The 22,548-nt window shown below is 37.3% G+C and overlaps 1 protein-coding gene across 3 annotated transcripts; it reads left to right on the top strand.

Moving 5' to 3' along the window:
* Positions 1–306: 306 nt before the first annotated feature.
* NUP107 (nucleoporin 107) lies at positions 307–22,257 on the top strand. 3 transcript variants are annotated; one of them, XM_086884449.1, is made up of 28 exons: positions 307–556; positions 1,635–1,720; positions 2,718–2,807; positions 3,545–3,660; positions 4,510–4,645; positions 5,160–5,263; positions 5,765–5,892; positions 6,235–6,283; positions 7,485–7,556; positions 8,036–8,124; positions 8,898–8,976; positions 9,916–10,029; positions 10,916–11,006; positions 12,147–12,223; positions 12,721–12,780; positions 12,979–13,124; positions 13,238–13,286; positions 14,384–14,453; positions 14,896–15,014; positions 16,529–16,567; positions 17,009–17,159; positions 18,162–18,268; positions 19,209–19,311; positions 19,492–19,652; positions 19,845–19,970; positions 20,651–20,764; positions 21,049–21,216; positions 21,907–22,257. In XM_086884449.1, exons 2-28 carry the CDS (start codon positions 1,651–1,653, stop codon positions 22,012–22,014), a joined length of 2,736 nt encoding a protein of 911 aa, XP_086740575.1. In that variant the 5' UTR covers positions 307–556; positions 1,635–1,650; the 3' UTR covers positions 22,015–22,257. The 3 variants fall into 3 exon arrangements, with proteins under 3 accessions (XP_086740575.1, XP_086740573.1, XP_023787646.1); XM_086884447.1 differs by lacking the exon at positions 307–556 and adding an exon at positions 743–866; XM_023931878.2 differs by lacking the exon at positions 307–556 and adding an exon at positions 856–1,231.
* Positions 22,258–22,548: the final 291 nt, after the last annotated feature.

Here is a 22,548-nt window from a genome sequence, read left to right as displayed (position 1 = left end):
TGAAGTTAGGCTCTCTGGCAACTTCAGTGAGACCCTATGCGTGGGTATTGTGGTATTTTATGAGTTACCTGGAGCAAGCTGGAGGACTTCGGACCATGTTTTGCACTTCTGATGCCTTTTGCAGCTGTTGTCAGGTCTATCCTGTCTGATTTGCTTTACCCTATTGTAGCTGTAACCCCGAAAATACCCAAGTACTTGCAAGTGTATTTCAGAATTTGCCTGTCTACATGAAAAGATTCAGTTTGAACAGTTTTCCTTGTCCTACAGTGCAACTAAATGAACCACGGTCGTTTGTACTTAAAAAGTAGTATCAATGTTTTTCTGAAGTTAGAAGCTAGTCTGATTCATTCGGGGAAGGAAAGGGAGAGGTCATTTCATAATTCTGTTAAGTTTGTCCAGCTTTGAAGGGTTGAATGATCCTGCATGGTGCTTTCTTTACCCTTTAGCGTCGGTGCCAGCAGCCTGAGTTACACTGGGAGAAACGGGAAAGCAAGAGACGCGCGTTGGTAACTCGGTGAAAACGAACTCGTCATTGCAAAGGCCGGGACGGCCGAATGTATGAAACACTGCGCGTCTGATTAGCCCTTTTCTGTGCGGCGAGATAACCCCAATAGCACCCGGCACTTTTACACCAGGGGTTTTTTTAAGCTCTGACCCTCCACGCGGGGTGCCGCGCACTGCCAGAGCAGAGCAACCTGCGGCCGGGCTGCCGGCTCCCAGCGGGCCTGGCCGGGCCCGGGGCGGGCGGGGCGCATGGGCGATGCGGGCGGAAGGCGCCCGTGTCCTTCCGGGCCGCGGGCCGGCGCTGGCGGCGGCGGGAAGGCTGAGCCCGGGCCGAGCCGCGCCGGGGCCGCCGCCATGGACAGGTGAGGGGCGGCGGCGGCCGGAGCCCCCGAGCGGGGCCGCGCCTGCCGTGAGCCGCGCCCCGGCGGCGGGGAGCGGGGCTCCGCACTGCGGGCTGCGAAACGCAGCGGGCCCGCAGCAGCTTCGGAGCGTGCCGGGGGCTTTTTGTCACCCGGGAGCTTTCAAGTCTGGCTGTTGCTTCTGGAGCGTGTCTTTGGGTTAAGCGGGAGCTGAGAGTTGCTCAGGGGTCGCGGGGCCGGGCCTTTGGCAGGCCTGCTGAGGCTGCCTCACAGCCCTGCCTCACAGCCCTGCCTCACAGCCCTGCCTCACAGCCCACCGCCAGCGGCTCCTCTGCTCCCAGTCGCTGGGAAGGGGTGTTTTCCTTTCGGTGAGGCGCGGGAGCTTTCCCCGTCTGTGGTGATTGCGTTAACCGAAGGAAAAAAAACATGTCGTGAAAGCATGCCGTTCTTTCCATTTAATTTTTCAGTTCAAAATTGATTTTCCTACTGTTGCATCTCTTACTGGCCTTTTTTTTTTTTTTTTTCTTTTTAATAGTAAAATGTTAGTTATGGTGTAGGAGGAACAAAGTCTGGGTTTTCACAAACGCTCGTTTCCCTGAGCTTATAAGCAGTGCTAGATTTCTGCAGAGGAAGCTGGACATAAGTAATAAGATTGGAGATGATTTTACACTTTTAGTTTCCTGATCGTGGAGTTACTTTGGCATGACAGTAAGATCGTGGATGTCCTTGAATTCAGCTTGCTTGTTTTCTGTCTGTGTTGCTGTTTTGTAGAAATGGTTTTGAAGACATGCCATCCCCCCATGATCCAGAGATGGTGAGACCTGGACGGAAGCAAGGCTCTCAGAAAAGAGTTTCTAGTATCCCTTTTCTGTAAAGAATTTTTGTCTTAATTGCTGTATTCACCAGGTGTGCATATTTGTAATACTGCTTTGATTTTCCTGGGTGTATGAACTCAGGTGGTTGTCTCCCCAGAGAGCTATGTGAACCATAGCTGACTCCATTTCTGAGCTTTTGGAAAATAATAAGGTTTCTTCATTATATCTTAATTTTATGATTTTATGCTTATTTGCAGGTACTGTAGTATCAGAGTGTTATGATGATTTAGTGTATCTTAACTTTCCATCCACTGTAGTAGCAAGAGTAGTGCACAGACATAGATTTAAATTTCCATAGAAATTTTCTCCCCTGCTTTTTTACAAGAAGGACCCGACCCCCCCACCATGTAGTTTGACAGCTAAGATAATGGTATTTTCATGGTTATGATAGCAAAGGAATCCAGTGCATTTGCTTGTTCTTCTGGGTTTTGCATGTAAAATAAAGCTGGTGAGATATTGGCCCTGATTATGTTGTGCCTAAGAACCAAGATGTTTCTGAATGCTAATAACACAAGCTACTGAAACTTTTATACAACTGCTTCTTAGTAAATCATACCTAGGGCACTGAACATGGTTTCTGACAGGAAGAAGAAAAGTAGAGCACCTGGAACCGAGAGAGGGAATGTTTTAAAAAAACACATTCAGGATCACATTTTCTTGTTATGGTTGATGTAGCATGAAGCTGCTCCTCTTGGGGCAGAAGGATTTTCTTTGATCTGAGCCACTGTGAGGAGTTCTAGACCTGTTGTGTTCATATTTCTGAACTTCACTTTGTGGCGTCCCTTTTAACCGTCCAGCTTCTAAAGTTCTGATGAAACATTTTATGGAAGTTTCTGTTTCACTCTGAAAGACAAGATGTGTAATTTTCATAACATTTGAGTTGTGACAAAATACTTTTCCTTTCCAAGTAGTCACAGTCATTTAGAATAGATCCAAAAGTGGGTTTAGGAGAATGTTTCTTAACTTGTTTATAAATCAGTTCTTACATCCCTGGATGACACTATTGGAAATATGACGCCCAAAAGCCAGTTTCTGCCCCGAACTCCTAATTCATTGCTTCACCAGCCAGGTAAGACTGCTTACTTGTTTGCTTACTATTCAATTAAAGGATTTATGTGCTTGTACTTAAAACTTAATGACAATCCATAAGAAGGACATAGATGTTCTGTAATCCACTGAAGGGCCACGAAGTTTATTAAAGGGTTAAGTATCTGACATATGAGGCCAGACTGAGAAGAGCTAGGATTTTTTATCCTGGGAAAGAGGTTGGGGGCATCTTGTAAATATATATAAATATTTTATGGGAGGGAGTAAAAAAAGAGCCAAGTTTTTCTTGGTGTCCTGAAAAGTCAGGAGGCAATAGGCACAACAGCATATACAATGAATTCTGTTTAAACATAAAAAAACACCCCCTCTTTTACTCTAATGGTGGTTGAATGCTAGGACTGGTTGCTCAGATAGTCTATGGAGTCTCTGTCATTTGAGATAAATAAAGCTGTACAAGGTCCTGAGCAATCTTTTCTAGTTGGCACACCTTTGGGCTGCCTTTTGCTTTAAGGGTTTGGAGACCAATTTCCAAGAAAGAATGAGTGGAGATGTACTGGTCTTTATGCTTGTGTGTGTTTACAGTGAACTTTAGTAACTGAAAGTATGTTGCCTATTGGGTGTATATATACAGCTGCTTTCAGGCTTTTATCTCCACTTCGTAAGTACTTCAGTCTCTGTTAGAAATTTCTTTTGGAATTTCTGGATAGAGCAGAATATATTTAAATACTTTTTCTTTTCAGAAAAGCCTTTCTCTTTCAGGTGCTGCATTACATCGCAGCTCCATGAAGCCATCAGATATGTCCAGCATCCTGGGAACAGGAGGGAAATCTCCTCTCATTCTACCAAATTCTGGACTTTTTGGCAGTCTGTCAATGGTAAGATGACTAGAGCATCTTTTTCTCTTTTGTCCCTGTGAAACATAAGAAACTACAAGTTTAGTGTTTCTGTGTTGTTTGCTCTGAAGACAAACTGTGAGTGGTACAAGCTTGCTAGTACTGCTATTGCTGTTTACTGCTGGTGTTATTTATTACTGTGTTGTTCTTTGATACAGTGCAGTGAGGAATAATAGAGGTTTACAAGGACTTTTTACAAAAACACCATGTGTGTTAAGCTAGTCCTCGTAACGACAGTTTGTGACTACAAAAGTCCTGACTGTGCTTGTTTATAAATTTTTCAAAAATAATTGTTTTATGATAACAAGTTAAAACTCTGGGATTTTTCTTATTTTAGCATTCTTCAGCATTAGGCTTCACTAGAGTGTTGAAGTTCAGATTTCAAAGAACAAACTCTTCTGATGATTTTTTAGATGGCAGTGATTATCTTCTTCTGCAATGTCTTTGGAAAAAATGATTGGAAAAGTTATCAGTAGGGACCTCTGAAGTATCTTACCTCCATTTATTTTTAAATTAACTCAAAATAATTTAAGGTGTTTATCTACATTTTAATTCATTCTCCTTTTCAGTTGTTTCTGTAGTTTGATACAGGCCATTTGTTCCTTCATAAATTATCAGCTTTTGTGTCCTAGTTGATCAATGTGTATACAGAACTCTTAGCGCTGGTAACTTTTTAAGACATAGTTGCACCTTATCTAAGGGCATTTATTTCACTGTTAGTTTTTTAGGATTCTCTGTTTATATACCATTCATACAGAAGGAAAAAAGGTGTAGCTAGGCTTGTAATATATGAGATTACAATTTATTTTCTTTATGTTCTTGTGGTTTTAGTTGGATGAAAGTAGCTGGACGATGGCACTCTCACCTCAGCAGACAGGAATGTTTGTAAATGCAGACATGACCAACATGACAGAAGATGTCACTATGAGCGCTGTGTTGCTGCGTGAGGATGATCCTGGGGAAGCTGGTGAGACAATCTGAAGTTTTACTAATAATTGATCCCAGTTCTGATTTGTGGGATACAAATATATATATTATTTTGCTGGAATTCCTTAGTCAAAAGCAGTCTAGTTTTAAAAGTTCAGAAAATTCTGTTGTTCCAGTTTATTGCAGTTTTGTGAGTTTGTATTTTCTATAGAACCTGTTCTGATGGAACAAATATGATGGTCTAGTGATGTGGGAAGCAAACTGGATTCGTTTTGTGGAGATACACAAATGAGTTTGCTGTTGAAATTATTGCAGGTGGTGTATTTACAACAAAAGTTTTATAACTGACATATTTCATAGTTTCTGTATATCTTACTATCTTAGCTGATAAATACTTCTGACTTCATGAGGTAGGTCATATCATCATTGTACTCATTTAAATTTGCAAAAATGAGATTTCTTGTCATCAGAAGAATGTTTTCATAGTCCAATGGGAGCTTTTTTGCCAACTGGTGCCTCACTAATATGGCTGTTTCTTCTTATATCTGTCCTAGCTACTATGAGCATGTACTCAGACTTTCTGCATTCCTTTCTGAAGCATACATCAACTACCATTTTTGATCTTGTGGATGAGTATGAAAATATTTGTAACAGTCAGGTAAGTAGTTACTTGTTTTTTTTTCTTTATTTTACATTCCCTTCCCAAAGCAGTGTAGCTGTGAAGTCACAGTGCTTAACATAGATATTTTAAATATTCCAGCTCATGAGTCACTGAACATGAGCATTGAGTAGCATCACTTCCCTCAAACACTGCTTTGGCACAGGAATGGTGTACCTTGCTGAATACTAAAATTGTCATCTGGCTGCTCTTCCACTGAAAGTGTCAAGTGGCAATAAACATAAGTAGATGTATAAATGTTTTCATTAATGAGATGGATTAATAATATTTTTATTAATAAGATAGATTAAAATGTACTTATTTCTCTCATATATTAATTAATTAATTAATCATATTATTTTATAAATAAAATCATAATTTGAAGAGATGGTAATCAAACCTGTTGGAAACATTCAGGATAATAAAAAGATTGCTCTAATGGCTTAGGGAAAAAATACACTCATGGGCAATATTAACTCTGTATAAATTTATTTCCCTCAGGTGAACATATTAGGGAAAATAGTTTATCGAGCAACTCCTGGACAGCAGAAGTTTTCCAAAACTGCCAGTGTGTTGTGGCTTCTCAAGCAGGAGATGGTAACTTGGAGACTGTTGTCCTCACTTTATAGGTAATTCCTTTGAAAAGCACACTACTACATTTTTGCAGTAAAGTGACTTTCTTGGATAAAATTTTTATGAGTTTTTAATAAATAGGGAGTCAAGCAATTAAGTACCTATTAGTAAGTACCTATTAATAAGCTGTTTATAGAAGTAGGTTCTGATTTATATGTTTATTCATTATCTATTTACGAAAACAAAAGTTATAAATAGCAGTGTTCTTATTACCTTTGCAACTTCTAGTATTTTTAAGAACATTTTTGTAAAGTTTTTTAAGCATTTATACTTAGGCATTTTGCTAAATTTTCTCAGCTTTTGTTTTAATCTTTAGTATTTTGCACTTTTATTTCTAGAGACAGAATACAGTCTGCACTGGAAGATGAAACAGCATTTGATATCACTGTAAGCATGGACTCTTTTGGCTTTTTTTAAGTGATAAAAGAAGCTAAATAAGCAAAATGTAGCCTAATGCTTGTATTTCACTTTTGAAGTCAAAGTGGCAGTCACTCAAAATTCAAAAGCAAAAAATGAGACTGATTTTTATTGAGACAATTATTAAATTATTTAATCTATTGTGAAGAGTAAATATAAATATTCCGTTCTAAAGAGAGAATGCTAGTGTAAAAATTATTGTAAACTATTCTTTGTTTGTTTCCTGAAATATCCTGAGTTGGAAGGGATGCACAGGGATCATTGAGTCCTACTGGCTCTGCACAAGACAACCCTAAATTCACTAGAAATAACTATTTATTTATTTTTAAAAGCTGCATCGGTAGCTATGACATTCCCATAGATCAGAGATAATTTTTCTTTGCTTAAAAGAGGAACATGTGGTCTCAAGCTGTCAAGCCTTTGCAGTCCTGATTGCAGTTTATCTCAAGAGAAATCCAGATTTTTTTTAGCATTCCTGTTACAGCTGTAGTCATCTTGTCTGTGTCAATACAGTGCTTCCAGCCTTTGCTGCCAGAATATGCTTAGGAAAACAAAACAATAAGTAAAGTGACTCTGCCTTTGTAAAATTTATGATTGCAGATCTTGCTTCTCAGTCATAAAATAGCTTCCTCTATGATTCCCTCTGCTAGTTATCAGTGTTAAATGCTGTTGTGCCAAAAATACCCAGTTTTCTCCTACCTGTGTTTTTTAGGAAGATGCATCTTCTGTTTTCTTTTTATTGTAAAGTCTAATTAAAGTTAATGCAGGAGATCAGATAGAAGAATCAGGGCTCTGGGGTTGATATTTTGTTTGTTTGTTTTTCACACTTTAATGTTAAATGTGTGTATGACCTTGAAAAATGCTATTTTTTAATATAACAAATGGGACTTAAGATAATATGCAAGGAATCAATCTACTATGTGGAATCTTTCTGTGGTCATATATTTGTGAATTATATTCTAAATCTCATTTTTAAAGTATTTAGTGTTAACTGGATATAAAGATCAGATAAAACAATGTGTAAGGCATTTATTTTTTAAAAAGATGGAGGGGAAAGATAGCATATTGAATTTGTAGCAAATTTCTGAATTAGTGTGTGCTCAATTTGATATTTCTGGTTTTGTGGAAATTTTCTGTTCCGTGAAGTAATAATCAGCTTTTTCTTAAACAGGCTTTAACTGCTAGTGAAAAATCAACTGTAGACAACTTGTTTCAGAAAGATTCCCTTGTTCGACAAAGTCAGGTATGATGGATAGTTTTTAATATGAGAATGAAAATAGATTAAATGTTCATGACACTAATGCCCTATGCACTTTTTGGGGTTGTTTCTAATACTTTTTTTAATATTCACTCAAGTGTTTATTAATTGTATGCATAAAAATGATGCTCCTTTGTTGCTAAAGATCAGAAAGGTTTTTCAGGCTGTTTTGCAGAGGATGAAAGGCTGAGAGTTGTTTCCATTTGCAGCATCTGTTACTGTTGATGGTGATTGATAAGGTGTTAAGTAGCTCTGTATTAAACTGCTGTATCCAGTGAGAAAGAGAGATCAAGTGCCAACCACCTTCACACTGGATACTTAAAATGCAAGTGTAATAGTCTTCTGCATCTGTCAGTCTTTTGGCTGCCACTTAGATAATGAGTGGATCCAGAGATGAGAGGAAGGCAGTAAAAGTAATGTTTGTTACATGTTTGTTTTAAAAATGCAATTTAATTTTATTCCAGCTGGTGGTGGATTGGCTAGAGAGCATTGCTAAAGATGAAATTGGGGACTTCTCCGATAATATTGAGTTTTATGCAAAAACAGTATATTGGTGAGTTCAGACTTTCTTTGACTGTATACATTTTCCCATCAAGTGTAAGATTCAGAGTCATAGAATCACTCCTGAAAAGAAGAGGTATTTTTAGGTTGTTCTCTTCATTCACATCTTTTCTTTAAATTCACACATGTAAAAATTGGGACTTCTTACCTATCCACTGAAGTAAATCTCAGAAGACAATTAGTGGCAAAGATGAAATAAAATACCATCAAACCATCTTAATTTAATCTTTGTCTGGCTATAGTTTTTGCTTGTCTAAGTTCTTATGATTTTATCATTGTCATTCTGGTGAAGGGTCATTGACCCTTCACCAGAAGCTGTTAATTGTCACCTTTATTATCACTGCTGGTTTTTGTGGCAGAATGGACCAAAGACTGCCTTTCATGCTGGATGCCTAGAATAAACCTGCTTTTAATGTCTGGTGAATACAGGCTTTTGGAATTGTTAAATCTCTGTCCTAGACTGACTTTACAGTGAATGCTAATGGGAAAATTTGCTTGTGCAGAAATCAGTTAATAGCTGAATACATAAATGATTGAAATAATGAATGCTTTTGAAAGAAATCACATACATGTGCATGAATTCTAATATTGTACTTGCTGTGAAATATTACATTTTCACAACACTAGCAGGGTCCATTGAAGCCAAACCAAGTGTGTGTTCTGTAAATATACTCCATGTGATGAAGTATATCTTTCAATATTTGTCTTATTAAAAGAAGCTTGCTAAAAAAAACATTTTTCTGTAAAACATCTCGCTGTTTTCAGGGATAACACACTACACACCCTGAAGCAGCGACAGTCAAGTACATACATGGGAAGTTCTCGTCCTCTGGTAACAGAGTTGGTAAGTATTATACAGAAGTAAGGCTTGGCTTCAGAATGGGCTGGAAAGGGTATACATGCTGTCTTTACAGATTCCCATTGTGCTAGCTGTGCTGTCTGAAATTGTAGTATCTAAAAATGGCTACAGAAATTGTGAGGCAGAGCACCTCAAAAATTCTTTTCAGGATCACTGTGGACTTGTGTCTTCTTTCAGCAATCACTTCCATACTTCCACTACCCCCTCACAAGTACCTGTGATCTATTTGGTAAAGTAATGGCTTTATTATGACTTTTTATATCCGAAACAAACTCATGTTCCTAACCAAAGTTTATAAAACTTGGGAGCCCTTGCAGATAAGGGAATGCTGTCTTTGTGCAGTAACTAGTACAATGAAACTAAGCCCTAATGCAATAATTTGTGAGTTCTATAATAAAAGCTAACAGGAAAGAGAAGTCAAGGAAAGAAAGGACTGTCCATTAGAATGAGGTCATGAACTGCCTCAGTGACAGCAGCGCAGCCGTAGAAGATTAATTAATTTGGGAAGTGTTCTGAGGTATTGATTGGTTTTAGAAAATCTCTTTGGATTAAATAGAAGCAAGTGCAGCTATTGTGAAAAACCTTGAAAGGTGGAGGAGGAGAAGCAGTCTGGTAGGCAGATAGACAGAAGGGCAAAGGATGTTTGAAGGTGAGAAGAGCTGGAAGATAAGAAATTTGGGGGAAATAACAAAGCAGTGGAGTAAATTAATTGCGTTGACTCCTGATAGGAGCATTGACAGAAGAGGAATAAAAGAAATTAAAGGAAAAACAAGTATCATGCTCAATGTTACATGGGTTGTATGGATTGTTGTGCCAACATGAAAAAGTGACTCCAAATTCTAAAACAGGGCAGGATGTTAATGACATCCAGGCAGAGACATATAGGTATTGTGTGATGATGAGTGCTGATGTTTTTCCTCGCAGGATCCAGATGCTCCTATTCGACAGAAACTGCCACTTGATGATTTGGACCAAGAAGATGATGCAAGGTTGTTGAAGTATCTCTTCACTCTCATCAGAGCAGGAATGACAGATGAGGTAGTGTAAGTTTTAATTAAGTAAATGTAAATATCTTACTGTTAAAGCAAATAAGCTGTGTACTGTCTGTTTAAATTGTAGGCTTGTAGTGATTCAGTTTTCAGTTTGTTGTCAATACTGACTACCAAATTAGCATTTTAATCAAACTTGCCTTTAATAAAGTAATTTTGGTTGTGGAATGGATGTTATGGAAAAATGTAGTTTTGGGTGTTTGGGTTATTTTTCACTGTTGTGGTTTGATACTAAACACTGCCAAGACAAACACGCAGAATGCTTTAAAGAGCTTCCTGATTGTGTCTCTAATCATAAATGGATTATCAGCTCTGTATACATAATGACATTTGAGTAATGGGAAGGAAAGGGGATTTGAGATCCTCATGCCAAAGATCTTAGCTGAGGACTATGGTTATTTTACTTGCTCATATTCTGTTCCAATATGGTGCACATCTATTCATTTTTTGATGGTATGGGAACATGAGCATATTGCTGCAGGGCAATATGAGTAGAAATTTGCAGCTTCGGTTTGGGTTGGGAAGTCTAAGTGAACTGGGAGAGGAGATGACTGCACGAAGACGCCAATTCAACATCTGAGCGGGCTACGCTTTACACTAAACTTATCAGAATGATGCATAACAGCTGTTTGGCTAACAAAGATGGGACTGTAGCACGTTTCTTACATTGCTGTAAAAACTGACTGAAAAACTAAAAATTTCAGTGAAAAAACAATGACATTTATTTTGAATTTAAGATCCTCTGTGCTTATTTTTCACATAGTAGAATCTCTACACAAATTAACCATTTTAATAATATTCAGTTTTTTAATTAGAAGAAGCTGGTGGTTTTCCTACCTCGAAGTGTGTTGCTGAGAAAATGCATTCTTTTTCAGGCACAGCGGTTATGCAAGCGATGTGGTCAGGCCTGGAGAGCTGCAACTTTGGAAGGCTGGAAATTGTATCATGATCCTAACATAAATGGAGGTATCTGCTCTAAAGTGCATTTGAGACAGATATAAAAATATTAAGATCTCATAGTACCTGTTTGTGGCAAAGAGAAATAGCTCTTTCCTTTCATCTGATGTGCTTCAGATTCCTGAGCATCTGGAATATTTTACCATGTCTGTAGAACATGTAGAAACTGACATGAAATTATTTTAGTTGAAGGTGAATTCTTTGAATCCATCGACAAGTGCTAAAGCCATTTTCTTCCTTAAGGACAGATGTAATCACTAGGAAATGGATGTCTCAGAGTTCTGTATAGATCTTCTCCACCTCTGTATAATACTTGGGTCTGTATTTTCTTAACATCTGGCTTATGCCACCCAGCACACATTTTGTTGCTTGCAGACTCAAATTGGGCTATATGCCCAGCTTCAGAAAGATGTTGTAGGACTAGAGTTTAGCAGATGTAAATGCAGGAGAAAGAGATGCTTTTAAAATACTTGAAAATTTTAAAGTACCTTTGTCCTTGATTCCTTGCACATCATTCCACATTTATAACACTACCTTGCTTCTCTCTGTTTTCAGTACATTGCAGGATTTAGCAAGGAATTTAAGAATGAGTCTAAGTGTTATTTATAGCTAGGTGTGGAAGGCTTAATGCTTTCCTTCTTTTCAAATCCTGATAGCCTGTTATGCATGCCACACCACTGTCCTAGCTTTTTTTCCGATCTGCCTACTTAAACTGTTGTTACAGTTATAAATGCTCATGCAGATGCACGCAAAATAGCAACACTGAAGCAGTGACATTTTAAGAAGCTTTGATTAAGATACAAAAATCTTTATTTTCCCCTTTACTTATTTTTTTTCCAAATGTGGACAGTGTAGATATATTACAGTCAAAAGCATTATTCTTTTAAAAGCTAGATAGCAGCCAAGTTTTTAAATTACTGTAACTTACAAATGCGAATTCACCAAACTAGCCAGAAATGTCACCTTGCAGACCAGTCAAAGCATCAAAAAGCTTTAGGAAGAGTTCTAAAGGGATTGAAATCGGGCTATGAAAAGAAAATAGACTTTACTATTTTTTAGATGTTACTGGATTCTCTTTTTTTAATAACACTTTCTGTCTTTCCCTTTTTTTTTTTTCTTTTTTTTTTTGTAATTATTCTTTGCATGTAGGAAAAGAGCTGGAGCCTGTTGAAGGCAATCCATACAGGTGCATTTGGAAAATAAGTTGTTGGCGCATGGCTGAAGAGGTAAGACAGTGCTGCTTTTCTTTCTATTAATAAATAAATTTGAACTCTTCTGACCTATGAAATGGGATTTTAAGTAAACATAACCACTCTGGGACTGCTGCTAAGAGGACTTCTGAAATACCATATTTCTGTATTGTGAGAAATCTACATAATCAGCACACTTTTTCAGGAAATGTCTGCTATTTTTTTTTTGATTGAAAGTAAAACCACTGACACTGACTTTCATCTTGACTTAATTGAATGGGAAAGAGAAAACACAGCTTTCTTTCCAGGTCAATGTAAATGTTTCAATTAAGTTACAAGTGTGTGCTAGTGAAGGGAAAGTCACTTGCTATTCTTATTTTGGCTCCTTGTGTATCCTGTGATTTTCCACCTTTACTTGGAATCTGTTAGATGGAACGTTTTCCAATGGATTAATCTTTAATAAAATGTAAAGTGACTAGAAAACCTAAATGCTTTGTAATTTAAAGTTTGGGTGTTTTTACTGTTAATTGCAGGAGCAGTTTAATAGATATGAAAGAGCAATCTATGCAGCCCTGAGTGGAAACCTCAAACAGGTATGTGAAGCTCCCTAGTTAAGTAGTGTTTGGTAGTAGTGCATTTCCTTTCTCATATGAGACAATGATATCATCAGAAATTTTGCAGTTACTGATTTTTGTACTTTTAAAATTTGATCCTAAATTATAGTTGCTCCGTTTGGGTTCTGATGTTTCTCCATCTCTTGATAATTTTTACTCTGTTTTTTTAATATGTAGCTTCTTCCAGTTTGTGATACCTGGGAAGATACTGTTTGGGCATATTTCAGGGTCATGGTGGACACTCTAGTCGAGCAGGAAATACGAACCTCAGTAGTAACTGCAGAGGAGATGGAAGAGCTCCCTAGAGATTATTTAGAAACAAAGTAAGTTTCAAGTCAAAATTATGCCACTACTACACTCAGCAAAGCATCCTGTATGGAATCTGTGTGGAATATTCAAGGTGATGTTTTTTTGTCTTTTCTCTCTTGCTTTAAAGCTGGACTTCAGAAAAAGTTTTTGAAGAACTTCAGGCAACAGACAAAAGGGTATGCAATAATTGCAGTGTTTCTCCTCACTTCTTACCATTTTTAATTATTCACTGGATTTTACTTTTTATTGCACTCTTTAATGAAACGCTTAAATATACACAAGGACTAATTTGTTTCATATTTTCTATCCCCAAAAATGTGTGATTTCCCAGTTCAAATAGATTTTTCTTCATGCTACTACCTCTCTAACAGTGGAAGTGATACAGGTTTTGTGTTGCCCTGTATCTGCCAAACTAGCTGGGTGTGCTAAAGAAACAGATGGCTGTCAAGTGTTGTCAGACATTTGGAGCAGACAGAGTAAATAAACTATTCAAGACTTAAATAAAATGTTCAAAATCGATTACATTTAATTTTCTTCATAGGAGGTTTGTGTGCATATTTCAGAACAGGCCTTTCAAAACTGAAAAGCATATTTGCTTAGACTGTGATTCTTTGTTACTTTTAGCACCCAAAATACTCAGTTCATGTAAGATGGGGATACATAACTTACAGGTTAATTTTGCAGTGATTAAATTGAAACTACACTTACTTTTATTTGTTGGAATGGACACATAGCATTTATCATGTTGCTGAAACAAAGACATGCAGTCAGCTATAGATACACCCAGGTGTATTTACCATTGCAACATAATGCAGTCCTCACCATAAAGCAAATTCACAGATGAGTTTGGATTGCATTACATGCATTAATGCATTAATTCCTCTGGGGAGAGGGTGGAATTTCTTCCTGAGGTAACTTCCACAGGCCTTTTCTTTAAAGATTTATACACATCATTCCTGCTTCTGTGATTTTTGTAAATCTGGTCTGTAACATCATTGTTTATTCTCCTCTTCAGAGCAAAAAGCCTTTAGTGTTGGATGTATTCCATGAAAGTGTTAACTGCATAGATCTGTATGCCAGTTCTTTCTTTCAGTTTGTCGATATTCTTGTAATTTGATGTGGAGACAGCAAGTGCCTTTTCTCTGGCTATTAATGAAGAATACCTTTTGAAATAAGATCGCTTTTTTCCCCCTGAGGAACCTTTGCTTTATTTTTAAGTTTGTTTTCTTCATACATTATCTAGACATTTTATTCAAAGTTTTTTTGTCTCCAGAGGGTGATAGAGGAGAATCAAGAACACTATCATGTCATTCAGAAATTCATTATACTTGGAGATGTGGATGGTAAGCATTTCCCTAAGTGATTTTTTTTTTTTTTTGTTATCAACTGACTACATTATTTTGAGGGATCTTTCCAACAACTTCTGTATAAATGGATTTCTAGAAGCACACAGTAGGCAAGCTCTGCATTAAAGCTATGCTCTAATCAAGAACTGTAGGGACAGTTTGACCTACAAGGTAGTTTTCAAAGAAGTAATGAAATCATGTAAATGTGTCAGGATACATGCCAGACTATATCTATAACTTCTGAAAAATGATGGAATACATACAGTACATTTTTAAGCCAAACAGTTACATCTTTCCAAAATTATTGCTGTTCTGCTTTGTTAGACTTCTGAGACTCAATTACATTTGTTGAATAAATACATAATTTTGAAATATTTCTTAGGTGGCTTTTTCTTTTTCTCCGTTGTGGCTAATGCAGACATTTCCTTGGTGGTTATAGGTTTGATGGAGGAAGTCAGCAGGTGGCTTTCCAAAGACAGAAGTGTGCTCCCAGGACACCTCCTTCGTTTCATGACTCATCTTATTCTGTTTTTCCGCACTTTGGGTATGCAGACTAAGGTCAGTTCACTTGTATTTGACTTGCTGTCATAGCAGGAGCCAGTCTTTGAAGTATAATTGCTTGTGTGGAAATACATAGACAACATACAAATTACTACCAGGCTGGGGAGGAGATGCATGCATAAATAGTGTGTTTATTGATCTTAGAGCCTAAAAGAGAAAAGAGCATCCTCTTCCCTTCCAGCTGACAAGATGTCTTAGATATAACCTGTTCTTACAGGCAATTGCTGGAACGGTACCTATTGCTTCTGTAAGCTCATAAATGCTTTTGCTTGAGGTAATTAGTACCAGCTGAAACTTTCTTAGTATTTCCAAGTATAAACTAAGTATAGCCTACTACCTACCTGGCCTATTTATGCTAAGTACACAGATGGCTCACATAGGTGTAATTATTCATTTCTGACAATATCACAAGTAATTTGGGCTCTCCTTTTCTACTGTTCTGAAATTTAGCAGCTGTTATGTACCAAGTAATTTTCTGAATGTAACCTCTTTTGGGAAAACACAAATGTGTGTTTTCATTAGATGATTTAAATACACCTTTGAGTTATTGTTTATTCATACTTTCAATCATTGCTTGAGTTCCTTGTGGAAATTTGAAGTCAGTTAACATTTAGCTAAATAAGAGGAAAGGATGCATGTGTGTCTGTGTCTGTGTATACATACTCATTTTTTAGACAAACTCAAAATTTTATGGAGTAGGTCTTTAAGCTATAGAACTAACCATTAGCATATGTTTGTCAGAGGGGACAAAAAAGGTGCAATTTCCTACATGAATTCCATTGTGGGAATTTGTAACCATTGATTCTGCCTTTACAGTTTTGGAGTAGATGAATTTATTGTATGATTACTCAATCAACCCTCAGTAAACTTCACGGGGAAGAGGCAGAAGTGCAATCCTTTATGATGTTTATTGTATATGGATTGTATACAGTTCATATAGATATATGCTTAGGTAAAGGTCTTCAATTTACACATATAAAGTTAAAATGATAACTCCTGACAGCAACAAATACTTGAGTTTTGGATAAAGCAGTTTCAGGTGCTTTTGGACTATAGTGGTTGTTTAGGATAGACTATTCCAGATGAGTCAGGTGATATTTATACCCTGTTACATGATCATTTTCTATAATAAAACAGGGCATGTAGTACACTGCAGTAGTGATCTGTGCACCTGACATTTTGTTTATTAATTAAAAAAATATGGTAAAATGGAAAGATTTAAAAATCATGTAAAAAGTAACATTCCAGTTAGACTAAAGACTATATTATCTAGTTGCTGAAAAAGAAAATCCTTGGAACACTAAGTCTTTGAATGAGAAGACATGCTTTTTTAATCATGCTCCAAAAGAAACAGTTCTTCCAGTTGAGCCTGTTGTATAGATTACTGAAGCAGGAATAGGCAAATAACCTTGTGTCTATTTTAATAGTGATAGCCTGTCAGGTATCTTTTTTTTTTTGTTGTTGTTTTCCACATTATCTGATTTAAAATTGAATTTATATTTGTTTGGAAGGAGGAGGTTTCTGTTGAAGTCCTGAAGACTTACATTCAGGTAAGCTTTCAGAAATATTACTTGTTTTCTCTAGTGTAATTTAGATGTAAAGGAGGAAGAAAAGTAGACTTAAGGTTACAGGATGATAAGAGCTATGATGCAGCTAATGCTCTTTTTGCAAGAGATACATAGAAGCTTGCCTAATACACAAAGTCTCTGTCAGCAGTTCTTAAATAATTGAGGGAGTTTTACTTGTCCTTGGTTAGAAGCTGAGTGGGATCTTCCTGTATCAAAATTAATTAATCAGAAATTTGTGACACATTTTAGTGTTTACACAGTACATGTTTTTACTCAAGTGTAAACACTTAGGTGTTTACACTAAGGAATATAGTATGCATGTCTGTTATATATATATATATTTATGTATTAGTGGATATCTTCTGTATATTCATTTCTTATATATTTTCTTCTCATTCTGTATGTTTGGTTTGTGCTGTGCAGCGGTTGGTGTCCGAGAAGCACACAGATTTAATAGCATTTTATGTCAGCCACCTGCCCCCAGAGCTCGCTGTGGCTCAGTACGCTTTATTTCTTGAAGATGTTACTGAGAGCGATCAACGCCACCACTGCCTTGAATTAGCAAAAGAAGCAGGTGAGAGACCTTGATAGTCCAAGTATCATTTTATACCCTGGGTTATTTGTCTTCCAGTAGTTTCTGCTCCAAAACCTAGCTATGAATATGATACTCTTTCCTTCCAGTGTCTTTTTTTCAGTTAAATAAAATTAATTTGCTGATCACTTCTTCAAGTAGGTGTATAGGTGTGCTTTCATTAACATGGAATTGTTTAAGCTAAATATCTCTGCTTCTGGGTTATGTCCAAACACACCAGGAAGTAAATGCCAGCTGTCTGTCTCAAATATATGTTCTGAACCTTGACATGCTCATATTATTTCAGAGAACTAATTGTGAAAGTACATACCTCTTCGTGGATTTAGGAAGGTTATGAGTATCTTAAATTTTTTATCCTATTTATAGTGCTTTTTCTTAGCCATGCTGGGTTGCTTGCATTAATTGTAAACTTCCTCCCAGGCCTGGACAATGAAACTAGAAGGGATTACAATGAAGCAGCACACTGCCTATTGCTTGTCAATGTCTCTGTGCCATTCAGAATACACAAAGAAGCAGATCTCCAGCAGATTTCAGTGTCTTAACTTCTCTACAGTCATTTTTCAATCATTTTCTTTTAAACTCAGCTAAGGTTTCAAAAATAAAACATCCTGCTTAAGCATCTGTAAAAGAACTATTCTGAGCTTCTCCTGGTACATTCCTGTCAAATCATAGGCTTGCTGTCAGAATTGTAGGAATCAGTGATCTTAGCAGATATTTCTATATTCTTCAGCACAGACTGGAAAACTTACTAGTTGTATTATTCTCATATTTGATATTCCTTGTTATGTCAAATTTTCTTCTTGTAAAATACCTGCAATAAATTACATAGCACAAAAGATTGTTATTTATTCTGACAAGGTGTTTGTGAACAGACTGATAAGAATTACCAGTTGGAAGGAATAAGATGAAGAACTGGAGTCTGAAATTCAATTTGTGTCAAGTTTGAATTCATGATAGTTCTTACACAGTTCTCTTGTAACCCAGGTCTGGATGTTGCAACCATAACAAAAACTGTTGTTGAAAACATCCGCAAGAAGGATGCTGGGGAGTTCAGCCACCATGACCATGTGCTAGATGCAGGCACAACAGAGGTGAGTGCTTTGCAGAGCAGATAGTCCAGTTTGTAATCAACTACAGAGTCTTTGACCATGTATGAGCCATATTTTTCTTTCAACAGTGGTGAAAATTGCCTTGAAAAAGCCTATGAGGGAAAAGTAGTTTTCATTTGACCAAGTGAGGATATTGCACAAATCTGTGACTGCTTCTACTTCTCCTTGCTCTTTGGGTGTGTGCTTATCAGCAGACCTACCTGTGTACAAAAATTAGGTGAAGATAAGGCCCCTGAAATGACTGCAGCACTCTGTGTTGTAGTTGGGAGTAGGATGTTGCTGTAGCCTCTATGATTTACGAGGCTTAATACTTTGGCTCTCAGATGTACCTTTTAAGATGCTGAAGTGGCATTTCTAGCTACAGCAGACACTGCTTTTGCTGACAGTTTCCTTGTCATTGCTATTGAGCATTGGTTGGATCCAACTCAGTGCTTTAGGGATAGCAAGGTAATGTTAATAGGCTCTATTTGAAGTACTGTTTAGAAAGCAACAGATCATTTGCAAATTTCTGGTAATATTTTTGCTGTTCAAAGTACAAAGTTTAAGCTCCCTAAGACAAAAAAGTAGATTATCTAACACCAGAGCTGGAAAACCGGTTGCAGGTTGATGGTGTCCCTGGAGACTGTAGCAAGAGCTTCATAAAACATGTTGGTACAGTGTATTCATATTAAAATTGGAGGAAAATGCATCATAATCCATAAAAAATGTTGAGAGATGATGATCTGAATATCTTGGAAAGACTTTGAAAGTAATTTTTTTATTATTCCAGATGGCAGAGATTTTCTAAGCTTTTGAATAAAGCGATCCTTGTTATCCAGCATGTTGTAATGCTTCCCAAACTTGTATGTTTCCCTGACCAGATCTAATGTGTCATCAGCTGTGTGCTTGAAATGGTGATGAATCTCTCTGTTGGTTTTTACAGGCGGATCAGCTGAAAATAGATGTAATTGACTGGCTCGTATTCGATCCTGCACAGAGGGCAGAAGCACTTAAGCAAAGCAATGCAATCATGAGGAAGTTCTTGGGTACTAAGCTTCACAAATATTGTAGACTTATTTTTAAATGTTGCTTTTGTTCTCATTGGCTCTTGGGACTACATTTGATGTAACTTTGGATCTAGTCTATTAAAAAGCATGTGTTTGCCAGCTTAAGAAGATAAGGTATGGAAATTGCAAAGCTCTGATACCCAGTTCACATTCTCATAGCATCCAAGAAACATGAAGCTGCAAAAGATGTGTTTGTGAAGATTCCCCAAGACTCTATAGCAGAAATATATAACCAATGGGAAGAACAGGGAATGGACACCCCGCTTCCAGCTGAGGATGACAATGCTATCCGGGAACATTTATGTATTCGTGCATATTTGGTGAGTTTCAAATACGCAGTATTCCAAGTTATTGTTTAGAAATACTGGTGGTTTTGCCTTAGTGGTGAAAATTTAGCTTTGTCCATTTGATTTAACTTCTGATTCTTTGATGCATTAAACGTGTGCATATGATGACATTCTGGTTATTAAATGAGTCAAAAATCTCTGAACACTGTTTCCAATACAATCCAGGAAGCCCATGAAACCTTTAATGAATGGTTTAAACACATGAACTCAGCTCCACAGAAGCCTTCTTTGTTGCCACAAGCAAGTTTCACTGAAAAAGTGGCCCATGAACATAAGGAAAAGAAGTATGAGGTAGGTGGAAGTCTACCTTATTTACTTACAAACTTCTATGTTCTTGCTTCAGAGGCAGTCTAGTTTAATGAAAACGTAGAAGACTACTATTTCATATTATTTAAGGACTCTATTAAAAATTATTTTTATGTTGAGACAGTAAGAGACAGTAGAATAATAAGGCCACTTCACAATAAATTCTGGTTTTTTCATGACTCAGCTTTACATAAAATATTGTAATGTAATAGTAAATATTATCATGTGTTGTCTGTGTTATTAATAAATGTGAGCACCTGATTTTGCTATTAACTCTATTAAGTATTATCACCTTTTGTTTTCTAAAAGATGCTGCAGTTTTGTTTTGGCTGAAGTTCTTTTTGCAGGTCTGGCCAGTAAAAATATACCGTATTCAGTTAATATAAACATTCTTTTTATAAGTGTGGTAGAATAGGTTGGTTAAAATTATCTTCCTCTAGTGGCTTTGCTTCTGAACAACCTGTCTGACTCTCTGGACAGGGCTTTAAGCAAGGATGGAAATAGCTGTTAGCAGGCTTTTAAGTTTTAGCCACTGGCTGAAGATTCTAATTTGAATTGGAGCTACACAGAGCTCAAATTCAACACAGAGCCTGTTGCAGTCTGTTTTAAAATAGCCGTGGAAATAATCCTGTTCTGCAGTAGTTTATTTTTTGTTTCTTTGCCAGATGGATTATGGCATTTGGAAAGGCCTCTTGGATGCTCTTACAGCTGATGTTAAGGAGAAAATGTACAATGTGTTGCTGTTTGTTGATGGAGGATGGATGGTTGACGTCAGAGAGGTAAAATGAATTTTTATGTCATGATGCAGACCACAAAGCACAGATGCTATGTAGTTGTACCTTTGTGACATTTAGCTTCATGTGTGCCTGTTTAATTGGCTCTGGCTTTGCTGTGAGCATTTAAAGCTTGCTCTCCTCAGTTACCATACAGATCATATCTGACAGTCCGCTCCAGGCTGCTTAGGCCAGTTTTCTGCCCCAACAGTGCTAATTGCGTGTTTGTGCTGAGCTGCCTGTTAAGGGCAGATTTCCATGACAGTAATGTGTTCTTTTGCTCGGGTAAGGATGCCGAGGAGGACCCTGAGCGAACTCACCAGATGATCCTGCTGCGGAAGCTGTGTCTGCCCATGATGTGCTTTTTGCTGCACACAGTGCTCCACAGCACGGGGCAGCACCAGGAGTGCCTGCGCCTCGCTGACATGGTCGCCTCGGAGCGCCACAAGCTGTACACGGTGAGCTAGGCAGGGCTGCCAGCAGCCTGCCTTACATTAAAAGCTCTGTGGGTTGGCTGTGGAAAAAGCTTCTATATAGAGAGGAAGACACCATATGTTCCTTAACATCATAACTTTCTATCGCTTCCCATTCATTGCAGCACTAAAAGGTTTCCTTCTGTTATGACTTAAGGAATCAAAAGAGTTAACTTTGAAGCAATGAGGATAATGACCAGTGTTCTGACAACCAGTTCTGAGTACCACAGTTAGTTTTTGGATGGGGGCTATTGAATTTTAACTTCACGATCTTAAAGGTCTTTACCAGCCTAAATGCTTCTATGATTCCAAGTTTAGCTGTAGAATTGTAATTGATTTCTTTATTTCCATTACATTTCAAACACTATATAAACAGGTTTTGGTGCAGAGCATCTGGTTTACCCACGACCATCTTTGCCTCCAAAAGCCCGAAAAACAACCTCAAAATAAGACAGAGCTATCTTGAGCCTACCTTCAGGTTTTGCATGCTGCTACTACCCTCCCATATCTTACTAAATATCCTTCTGAAATGCTGGACGGTCATAATATGTTAAATGGAAATAAATAATCAAATGGAAAAATAGTAACTTAATTAACCACCGTTTACTGTTTTGTATCAATGCTATTCATTGCAAATAAATATAACTTTATGATTTTTTTATTATTTTTTCTTAGGTATTTTCAAAAGAAGAACTCCGAAAGCTTCTGCAGAAACTGAGGGAATCTTCTCTGATACTTCTGGACCAGGATCTTGATCCTTTGGGATATGAAATTCAGTCATAAGTTTTCATGGAGATATTTGCAAAAACTCCTGAGCATGGACATTCTGGTTATTAACAAAACAAACAAGAGACCCCCAATAGAATCATTTCTTGGATAAAGTGTTCTCTTTTTGTGGGGTAAAAAACCCCAAACTTCAGATTTCAATTTAAGCTTGAAAAAGCATGACCAAGTTCAGAGATGTTATTTGTTATAAAACCTTTTTCATATTTTTTTTCCTAATAAAAATGCTTGAAAAACAGAAAATGTTTGTTCATTCTAATCTAAAATGTCGTATAAATTTGGTGATTGTATGAACCTCCTTAATGTATTTGCTACATGCCAAAAAGAGCTGCCCACAGACTGGAAACATTACTTAGCAGTAAAATGTGCATGGATACAGGGGGAAGAAAAGTGAGACTGCTGGAAGGTGTATGGAGAAAGTAGGGGAGAAGAACACAGACCCACTGGAGGAAAGGAAAACCAAAAAGCAAAAGTGAGGGGTTACTTCCAGCCCTTCAGAAGAGAAGGCAGCCTTGCCTCATGGCTTGGGCTCTT

The sequence above is a fragment of the Cyanistes caeruleus genome, chromosome 4, assembly GCF_971803275.1.
Source record: "Cyanistes caeruleus chromosome 4, bCyaCae1.hap1.1, whole genome shotgun sequence".
NCBI classification, from domain to species: Eukaryota; Metazoa; Chordata; class Aves; order Passeriformes; family Paridae; genus Cyanistes; species Cyanistes caeruleus.
Note: the sequence above shows the minus strand (reverse complement) of the source record. Positions and strands in the feature narration are given on the sequence as shown.